At 38.3% G+C, this 11,367-nt stretch overlaps 1 protein-coding gene and 1 pseudogene across 1 annotated transcript; both read left to right on the forward strand.

Annotated features, from left to right (window-relative positions):
* Window positions 1-2,441: 2,441 nt before the first annotated feature.
* On the forward strand, window positions 2,442-4,997 carry LOC138858182 (uncharacterized; annotated as a pseudogene).
* Window positions 4,998-8,572: 3,575 nt separating this feature from the next.
* On the forward strand, window positions 8,573-10,273 carry LOC138858125 (uncharacterized). The gene has a single exon (XM_070112603.1). The coding sequence runs from the start codon at window positions 8,615-8,617 to the stop codon at window positions 10,049-10,051; it is 1,437 nt and encodes a 478-aa protein (XP_069968704.1). The 5' UTR covers window positions 8,573-8,614; the 3' UTR covers window positions 10,052-10,273.
* Window positions 10,274-11,367: the final 1,094 nt, after the last annotated feature.

Below are 11,367 nucleotides of genomic sequence, written 5' to 3' on the forward strand. Positions count from 1 at the left end.
GAGCTTACGGGCGGACAGATAAACGGAATTCAACTATCGGCATCCTGATCATATATATATATACAACTATAAATACATATATATCACGATTAGTTTTATGTGTTGCAAACAACCGTTAGATGAATTAAACTTATACTCTGCCACAATATTTTGCGAGTTTATAAAAATGGTGCGAAAGAATTCAACATTTTTAATTTAATCGTTAATCGATTATAATCATATATGGTATCTAATCAACTTATGTTATATGGCATAGACTCACTTAGTTTTATTACTATCTATTGCTTCATGCCCGAGATATTTATATTTGAATCAACCCAATCAACTCTAATTAGCTATATGTATGTACATATGTATAAGATATAAACTGCACCAAAGTGGCTATATGTAGGGAATACTGGTGCTAGGAGCTTTTTGGCATTACACAAGTATATTCGAGCAACAACAACATATACATATTTGCTATCAGTATAATAATAAGTATGTCAATACTCTTACTAAGCCCGATATACCTTTTATAAGAATTTTAAACTTCCGGTTGGTATTATATCGTATATATCGGTGAATATATAATATAGTATTTATATTTTCGAAAGTGAAAGAATCATATGAAATCATATCATATATGGGATGTAGTGTGGTTGTAGTATGAATTTACCTTTTACACAATGTAACAAGAATATTAAACTAGTGTCGTGCACAAAATTTTCTTGACATTGGTCGAGTAGTTTTGAAAATATTTAACTAAGTACCCTTAGGTACCTGTGCCATACCTATTGCTCAATTTTTTGCACTAAGTAAATTTTTTTTCTAGTAATTTGTGACGAATAATAATATTTTTCGCTTAAAAGCGTTTTGTGGGCGTGGTAATGGACCGATTTCGCCAATCTGCAAAAGTAACCTTACTAAGTAGCCATAAAATACGTGTACTAAGTTTCATCACGGTATCTCAATTTGTATTCAAGTTATCGCTTGCAAGAGCTTACGGGCGGACAGATAAACGGAATTCAACTATCGGCATCCTCATCATATATATATACAACTATATATACATATATATCACGATCAGTTTTATGTGTTGCAAACAACCGTTAGGTGAATCAAACTTATACTCTGCCACAATATTTTGCGAGTTTATAAAAATGGTGCGAAAGAATTCAACATTTTTAATTTAATCGTTAATCGATTATAATCATATATGGTATCTAATCAACTTATGTTATATGGCATAGACTCACTTAGTTTTATTACTATCTATTGCTTCATGCCCGAGATATTTATATTAGAATCAACCCAATCAACTCTAATTAGCTATATGTATGTACATATGTATAAGATATAAACTGCACCAAAGTGGCTATATGTAGGGAATACTGGTGCTAGGAGCTTTTTGGCATTACACAAGTATATTCGAGCAACAACAACATATACATATTTGCTATCAGTATAATAATAAGTATGTCAATACTCTTACTAAGCCCGATATACCTTTTATAAGAATTTTAAACTTCCGGTTGGTATTATATCGTATATATCGGTGAATATATAATGTAGTATTTATATTTTTTAAAGTGAAAGAATCATATGAAATCATATCATATATGGGATGTAGTGTGGTTGTAGTATGAATTTACCTTTTACACAATATAACAAGAATATTAAACTAGTGTCGTGCACAAAATTTTCTTGACATTGGTCGAGTAGTTTTGAAAATATTTAACTAAGTACCCTTAGGTACCTGTGCCATACCTATTGCTCAATTTTTTGCACTAAGTCAATTTTTTTTCTAGTAATTTGTGACGAATAATAATATTTTTCGCTTAAAAGCATTTTGTGGGCGTGGTAATGCACCGATTTCGCCAATCTGCAACAGTAACCTTACTAAGTAGCCAAAAGATACGTGTAATAAGTTTCATCACGGTATCTCAATTTGTATTCAAGTTATCGCTTGCAAGAGCTTACGGGCGTACAGATAAACGGAATTCAACTATCGGCATCCTGATCATATATATATACAACTATATATACATATATATCACGATCAGTTTTAAAATTATACTCTGCCACAATATTTTGCGAGTTTATAAAAATGGTGCGAAAGAATTCAACATTCTTAAGTTAATCGTTAATCGATTATAATCATATTTGGTATCTAATCAACTTATGTTATATGGCATAGACTCACTTAGTTTTATTACTATCTATTGCTTCATGCCCGAGATATTTATATTAGAATCAACCCAATCAACTCTAATTAGCTATATGTATGTACATATGTATAAGATATAAACTGCACCAAAGTGGCTATATGTAGGGTATACTGGTGCTAGGAGCTTTTTGGCATTACACAAGTATATTCGAGAAAATTTATGTAAATACTTGTATACCTCACAGGTTGACTGACATTCGGCATAAAGTCTTCTGAAATAACGAAAATCATTATGGGTGCGTTCGAGCGTCGTAATAATTGCAGCAGTACAGCAACTGTGTTGCATATTTGCTGATACTCTGCTGATATGCAGTCAAAAATCGAACAACCATTTATGCAGAAAGAGAAAATCTACTTTTGTTGTACTTTCTCTACTTTATATAACTTCAAAATATTCTTATAAACATAATCTGAAAAAAGTCAACGAGATGATCGGAAATTTTATAAATGTTGTTATATAAGGTTTAGGTCAATGTCTAGAACAATTTCATTAAAATATCTTATAGTTGACCAAGATAAACGGTTAAACTTCAGGTAAAAAGGCGGAAATCACTATATCGGGTATTTTCGGGTTAGGACATTTTCTCACCCAATTTTATGTTATTACACATATTTTTGGCATTAAACTATATTAAATTAAGTATTATATGGACACCCGATTTAGCTAAGATATCTATATTGACCGATATCGATATGGTCGTGAAAACTTTCAACCCCCATCTTACTAACCCCCATAAGACAGCTTAAAAAAACGTCGATTTTTGGAAATTAAAAAAAAAACTACTCCACCGCTTTTTCAAGGTATCGAAAATTTCAAGGTATATTTATACATATTCCAAGAACACACAGTGAAATTTTTGAAATTAAATATTTTTTGAGCGGCGCGAAAAAAGGTCCGGAAAATGTTGTTTGGAGAAAAACGCATTTAAAAACAAACTGGGATACCGGAGTGAACTGAGCGGCTACCCTTTGACGGCACCAAAACTAGAGCGTTTTGGGCACGGCAAACTGCGCAGTATTCATAATACAACCAGTTCGAAAAAGCAAACCTAGCATTTTTGCCAAAGTTGAAAGTTCGAAAAAGCAAAACTGTAGTAGCTGTTGCGCAAAAACACGCAAAACTTGCAGCATTTAAGAAGTAGTTACACAAAAAATTACACCATAACCAACTGTGCTAGCTAAAATGTCATTGTAAGTGACTTATGATAAATATAGTTTTAATATTGTTGCTTTGTTAAATTTGTGGATTTTATTTTATTTTATAGGATTTAGTAGAAAGAATACATCAAGTGCGCTAAAGCTATCCCTTTTGGAATAATACCTTGGACTTAAAAGATATTCACAATTAATAAATTTCTTCTTCTTTACACGATTCTTTCTCTTTTGGTACTTAGCTAATAGAAATCCATCCGTTTTGCTATCTAACTCGTCAGTGAGAGTATTAATCAGATATATTTCACATTTTTATGCTTGAAAATACAAATTTTCGAATGCGCAGTTTTTAATAGACTTATGCAAGGACATCATCCAGCCCCTATGTATATATATAGACTTGCAAATATTATATGTATGGTTCTACGTTACCGGAATTGACCCGGATTTTATCCGGCGAAGGGCTGTTATTTCGGCGATCTAACCCTGTTTGTATCGGTAAGTTCTAGGTTAAGGAGCAACGCCTAGCTGCAGGGTTGCTCCGTATCCTCCTGACCCGTTCTGGCATCGAGTCCAACCCGGGCCCCGAAGAATTTTACTGCTGCGTTTGCGCTAGAAGGCTCCATCCAAACTCCACCTCGGTTAGGTGCAATACATGCAATGGATGGAGCCATCTTAAGACCTGCTCAACATTTTAGTCGATGGTACCAAAATTCCGAACGTAAACAACCCTAAAATTTTAGGCGTTACATAAGACAGTCCTTGCTCCTTCACTCCTCACACGAACGCGATAACTGCCAAAGTACAGAGCCGCAACAAAATCCTCAAATAGCTTGCCGGCAGCTTTTGGGGAAAATACAAAGAAACGTTGCTTGCGACATACAAGGCAATCGGCCGGCCGGTCCTAAACTATGCAGCCCCAATTAGGTCGCCTGGATGTAGTGCTACGCTGACGAAGAAACGCCAAACCTGTCAGAACACTGCACTCCGGACTATCACGGGATGTCTCTTGATGTCCCCAATCGAACATCTCCACACTGAGGCCCGTATGCTTCCGGTTAAGGAACATAACGAGCTCCTCTCAAAGCAGTTTCTGCTGGATTGTTTTCGTAGAAACCACCCCTGCAGTTGTCTGCTTGAAGTGAAGCCGCGTCCTAGAAACATCAAGAGGTTTTTCCTTGATTACGTCAACGATATTAGACAGTACGCCGACCGGACTTCGGACGCAACGAAATTCAGACAGGCACTGACCGCCATTCACAGTGGAGCCATCAATACCTTCACCGACTCCCTCTCAGTGAATGGCGTACTACGAATCAAACCACCACCCATAGCAGACGTAGAGCTTGAGTTGCCTCGCGAAACCAGAGTGACCCTCGCGCAACTTCGCTCTGGATATTGTAGCAGGTTAAACTCCTACTTATCCAGAATAGACCTCGACATACCAAACACATGTCCTGCGTGCAATGAGTCTCTGCATGACACTTACCACCCCTTTGCATGCCCAACGAACCCCACTCATCTAACACCCTTTTCCTTATGGTCCGACCCCGTCGAAACAGCTCGTTTCCTGGGCCTCCCTTTAGATGACCTCGACGACAACCAATCTGGAATTTATCACCCAAACTCGAATTAGGTAACTTTTACAACAACAACATATTTGCTATCAAAATATGAAAAAAAATCGATTTGTTCAAAATTTCACAATAGATTTGATTTTTGAACTACCAGTTGGCTTTATACGCGGTATATAAGTATGTGCGTTTTCTTAATGAAAGTCGGAGAGAACATTTATCAGGTAATAGTATGTCGTGACAGCAAACGTGGATAAAATCGGGTCAATACTCTTACTAAGCCCGATATACCTTTTATAAGAATTTTAAACTTCCGGTTGGTATTATATCGTATATATCGGTGAATATATAATATAGTATTTATATTTTCGAAAGTGAAAGAATCATATGAAATCATATCATATATGGGATGTAGTGTGGTTGTAGTATGAATTTACCTTTTACACAATGTAACAAGAATATTAAACTAGTGTCGTGCACAAAATTTTCTTGACATTGGTCGAGTAGTTTTGAAAATATTTAACTAAGTACCCTTAGGTACCTGTGCCATACCTATTGCTCAATTTTTTGCACTAAGTAAATTTTTTTCCAATAATTTGTGACGAATAATAATATTTTTCGCTTAAAAGCATTTTGTGGGCGTGGTAATGGTCCGATTTCGCCAATCTGCAAAAGTAACCTTACTAAGTAGCCATAAAATACGTGTACTAAGTTTCATCACGGTATCTCAATTTGTATTCAAGTTATCGCTTGCAAGAGCTTACGGGCGGACAGATAAACGGAATTCAACTATCGGCATCCTCATCATATATATATACAACTATATATACATATATATCACGATCAGTTTTATGTGTTGCAAACAACCGTTAGGTGAATCAAACTTATACTCTGCCACAATATTTTGCGAGTTTATAAAAATGGTGCGAAAGAATTCAACATTTTTAATTTAATCGTTAATCGATTATAATCATATATGGTATCTAATCGACTTATGTTATATGGCATAGACTCACTTAGTTTTATTACTATCTATTGCTTCATGCCCGAGATATTTATATTAGAATCAACCCAATCAACTCTAATTAGCTATATGTATGTACATATGTATAAGATATAAACTGCACCAAAGTGGCTATATGTAGGGAATACTGGTGCTAGGAGCTTTTTGGCATTACACAAGTATATTCGAGCAACAACAACATATACATATTTGCTATCAGTATAATGATAAGTATGTCAATACTCTTACTAAGCCCGATATACCTTTTATAAGAATTTTAAACTTCCGGTTGGTATTATATCGTATATATCGGTGAATATATAATATAGTATTTATATTTTCGAAAGTGAAAGAATCATATGAAATCATATCATATATGGGATGTAGTGTGGTTGTAGTATGAATTTACCTTTTACACAATATAACAAGAATATTAAACTAGTGTCGTGCACAAAATTTTCTTGACATTGGTCGAGTAGTTTTGAAAATATTTAACTAAGTACCCTTAGGTACCTGTGCCATACCTATTGCTCAATTTTTTGCACTAAGTCAATTTTTTTTCTAGTAATTTGTGACGAATAATAATATTTTTCGCTTAAAAGCATTTTGTGGGCGTGGTAATGCACCGATTTCGCCAATCTGCAACAGTAACCTTACTAAGTAGCCAAAAAATACGTGTACTAAGTTTCATCACGGTATCTCAATTTGTATTCAAGTTATCGCTTGCAAGAGCTTACGGGCGTACAGATAAACGGAATTCAACTATCGGCATCCTGATCATATATATATACAACTATATATACATATATATCACGATCAGTTTTAAAATTATACTCTGCCACAATATTTTGCGAGTTTATAAAAATGGTGCGAAAGAATTCAACATTCTTAATTTAATCGTTAATCGATTATAATCATATTTGGTATCTAATCAACTTATGTTATATGGCATAGACTCACTTAGTTTTATTACTATCTATTGCTTCATGCCCGAGATATTTATATTAGAATCAACCCAATCAACTCTAATTAGCTATATGTATGTACATATGTATAAGATATAAACTGCACCAAAGTGGCTATATGTAGGGTATACTGGTGCTAGGAGCTTTTTGGCATTACACAAGTATATTCGAGAAAATTTATGTAAATACTTGTATACCTCACAGGTTGACTGACATTCGGCATAAAGTCTTCTGAAATAACGAAAATCATTATGGGTGCGTTCGAGCGTCGTAATAATTGCAGCAGTACAGCAACTGTGTTGCATATTTGCTGATACTCTGCTGATATGCAGTCAAAAATCGAACAACCATTTATGCAGAAAGAGAAAATCTACTTTTGTTGTACTTTCTCTACTTTATATAACTTCAAAATATTCTTATAAACATAATCTGAAAAAAGTCAACGAGATGATCGGAAATTTTATAAATGTTGTTATATAAGGTTTAGGTCAATGTCTAGAACAATTTCATTAAAATATCTTATAGTTGACCAAGATAAACGGTTAAACTTCAGGTAAAAAGGCGGAAATCACTATATCGGGTATTTTCGGGTTAGGACATTTTCTCACCCAATTTTATGTTATTACACATATTTTTGGCATTAAACTATATTAAATTAAGTATTATATGGACACCCGATTTAGCTAAGATATCTATATTGACCGATATCGATATGGTCGTGAAAACTTTCAACCCCCATCTTACTAACCCCCATAAGACAGCTTAAAAAAACGTCGATTTTTGGAAATTAAAAAAAAAACTACTCCACCGCTTTTTCAAGGTATCGAAAATTTCAAGGTATATTTATACATATTCCAAGAACACACAGTGAAATTTTTGAAATTAAATATTTTTTGAGCGGCGCGAAAAAAGGTCCGGAAAATGTTGTTTGGAGAAAAACGCATTTAAAAACAAACTGGGATACCGGAGTGAACTGAGCGGCTACCCTTTGACGGCACCAAAACTAGAGCGTTTTGGGCACGGCAAACTGCGCAGTATTCATAATACAACTAGTTCGAAAAAGCAAACCTAGCATCTTTGCCAAAGTTGAAAGTTCGAAAAAGCAAAACTGTAGTAGCTGTTGCGCAAAAACACGCAAAACTTGCAGCATTTAAGAAGTAGTTACACAAAAAATTACACCATAACCAACTGTGCTAGCTAAAATGTCATTGTAAGTGACTTATGATAAATATAGTTTTAATATTGTTGCTTTGTTAAATTTGTGGATTTTATTTTATTTTATAGGATTTAGTAGAAAGAATACATCAAGTGCGCTAAAGCTATCCCTTTTGGAATAATACCTTGGACTTAAAAGATATTCACAATTAATAAATTTCTTCTTCTTTACACGATTCTTGGTTGGCAAAAATCCTCCGCTGAACCCTCCACGAGGGTGCCGACTGGAAATAGATACCACAGGTTCACGTCGTTAGTAGTGAGGTGTCTAGCTAAGGTCAGGCTTCCTATCTGGGTGTTCGGTACTCTTCGATAGTGCAGCATCCAGATAGGAGGTCTTACCATGGTAGGAGGTAAGGGGCTGGATCAAGGTGTCATGCGACCCGTGCCGAAGATCAACCTGGCTGGGGGCCCTTAAATAGCCCAGTCTCGCACGGAGCTTACGTATACCTGGCGCCCTCCGTAATAAGATAGCCTTACTTGCGTAGCGGGGGCTATGCGCAAGCGGACATACTTTCCCCTACACTCGTGGGTCCAAAATATGAGCCAAAACATTAACATAATAAATAAAAACAAAAAGGAGTCCGGACCTCCTTCAAAAAGACCGGAGGGAGCGGGTTGCTCCCAGAGAAGAGCAGCGTTTGGCACGAGCTCGACAACAGCCAAAGCGAGGACAGGAGCGAAGCTTGGTCCTGGAGCAAAGGCGAATACTAAGGGGGCAGTAGCCAAGGCTGGCGCCACAAAAACAGCAACGCTGGAGGCAGCCCATACCAACCCCTGTAGCCAAAGCTTGGCAGCCAAGCAGGAGAAGGTGGGAGATGCTAAAAGCGAAGCTGCCAGTAGTGGGTCAGCCAGAGAGTGGCCTTCCTTCAGGATTGATGACCCGGCAAAAGCAAAGTATGCAGAGAGGCGACGCGCTGCATACCTGTTGAAGAAGGTGGAGCTGCAACCGCCAAGCAATGAGGAGCTCACAAAGGAGCTCCAAGAATCCATTGATTGCGCGAGAGCTGTCCTACCTAACTTCAAACTAGAAGCGCCGGTAGTGGCAACAAAAAGACAAAGGTCCGCTGAAGAGGCTAAGCCGTCAGCAAAGAGACCGAAAACTAAGGGCGTGACGCCCGTAAGATCTTTTGCTGATGTGGCCCGAAACCGCATTGTCATTGGTGTGCTGGATGAGGGTGATCCCGAAGGAAAAATCCCCAGAGCCCAATGGAAATGGGTGCAAGCCGCACTGACGAATGTGGCTTTGGAAGTGCTACTTAGCAATCCAGGTCCACCCCCGTCATGTGCGGATGCCGGATGGTATCAAGGGCAAATAAAGATGATAGCGTGTGACGACGAGAGATCGGTCCAGCTATATAAAGCAGCAATATCTAAAGTGGGAGAGGTCTACCCCGGAGCCAAATTGGTGGCGGTAGACAGGAAAGATATCCCATCCCGACCGAGAGCAAGGGTATGGATCCCGGCTACACCATCGCAGCCGGACCAAATAATGCAGCTCATAAGAGCCTGCAACCCAAATCTGCCAACGGAGGGATGGAGATTCGTCAAGGCCTTTGACGACCCCGCAGCAGAATCTGGAGTGGAGACGAAGCGAGCCACAATGCAGATTCTGCTGCTTCTAACAAAAGAATCCGTAGAACCGCTAGCGAAAAGTGGCGGAGAGATCAACTACGGATTCACAAAAGTAAGGGTCATGACCTACAAATCAGACGCCGATGCAGGAGAAAACTTGGCATCGGAATCGGAGTGCGAAGTCGAGGAAGATCCAGTGGAGTCCTCGAGCGACGCAGAGATCACGGATCAAGGTGAGTGTACTTCGGGGTCTGAACTTGCGGACAGACTCTCTAAACTCTACACTGAGAGTGAGCTTTTAAGCGACTCTCATGATGATGCAGAGAAGACCATAACTAATGCGTCTTCTCCAAATTAATTTACACCACAGCAAACTAGCGTCTCTAGCCCTAGTTAACCGCATGGCAGAAGAACGGCCTGACTTTGTCCTCATTCAGGAGCCATGGGTTAACGGAGGGCGTATCTGCGGTCTGAGGACACCAGGTTACAATCTATACGCGAATGGTTGTGTAGGTAAGCCAAGGACATGTATATTGGCTAACAAAAAGCTTAATGTCTTTTTATTACACAATTACAGTAGTAACGACATTACGGTAGTAAGCTGGGAGACGAGCAAGAGGAAATACCGGCTCGCATCATGCTACATGCCGTACGACGAGGTAGCAGTACCATCGCAGCTGTTCAAGGAGCTGGTACGAGACGCCGAAGCATCCAAGTGTTCGATCATACTTGGATGCGACTCCAATGCGCACCATAATCTATGGGGAAGCACGGACATTAATGAAAGGGGTGAGTTGCTCTTTAATTATCTAATAGGAAGTAAGCTTCTGTTATGTAACAAAGGTAGTATGCCAACATTTATAACCAGAAACCGACAGGAAGTATTAGATATAACACTGGTATCGGAAGAACTGGTGGATAAAATAACACATTGGAGGGTATTGGAAGAACACTCCTTCTCAGACCACCGCTACATTGAGTGTATAATTGAAGAAAATGTAGTTAGGGAAGAGAAATTCAGGAATCATAGGAAAACGAACTGGCAGATGCACATGCAGGAGCTAAAAAAGCGTATTCCTATGATTCCACCATTCCAACCGGAAAAGAAAGAGGACCTAGACATCCTTGTTAAACGATTCACAGAGTCTTGTCGTCAAGCACTAGAGGTAGCTTGTCCATTAACACACAGTAGGGGAAGAATTAGACCTCCTTGGTGGACCCCAATACTTAAAAACATGCAGAAGAATTGCAGAAGGCAATTCAATTCTGCCAAACTATCCCAAGAAGATATAGAGTGGGATAACTATCACAACCACCTTCGGGCATACAAAAAGGAGGTAAGAAAAGCAAAAAGGAATTCGTGGAAATCCTTTTGCAACGATATCGAAGATACAGCAGAAGTGTCCCGACTGAGAAAGATAATGACACAGTCGAAACACAGCATCGGATACCTTCAGAAGCCAGATCACAGCTGGACGGAATCCAGTAAAGAGACTCTGGGCCTACTAATGGACACTCACTTCCCAGACAGTTCCGAGAACCTCACAGGGGGGCATATAATGGGGAGTGAAGTAAGCTCAGAGACCCCTCCGCTAGACATAGTGTCAGATGACAATGTTTATTGGGCAATAGGCAGCTTCAAGCCTTATAAAACGCCGGGACCAGACGGTCTAT

This window comes from Bactrocera oleae, chromosome X (assembly GCF_042242935.1).
Source record: "Bactrocera oleae isolate idBacOlea1 chromosome X, idBacOlea1, whole genome shotgun sequence".
In the NCBI taxonomy this organism is placed as follows: domain Eukaryota; kingdom Metazoa; phylum Arthropoda; class Insecta; order Diptera; family Tephritidae; genus Bactrocera; species Bactrocera oleae.

Coding starts and splice junctions, on each gene's coding strand:
- LOC138858125 (XM_070112603.1), top strand. CDS start 8,615: ATGCGCAAGCGGACATACTTTCCCCTACACTCGTGGGTCCAAAATATG.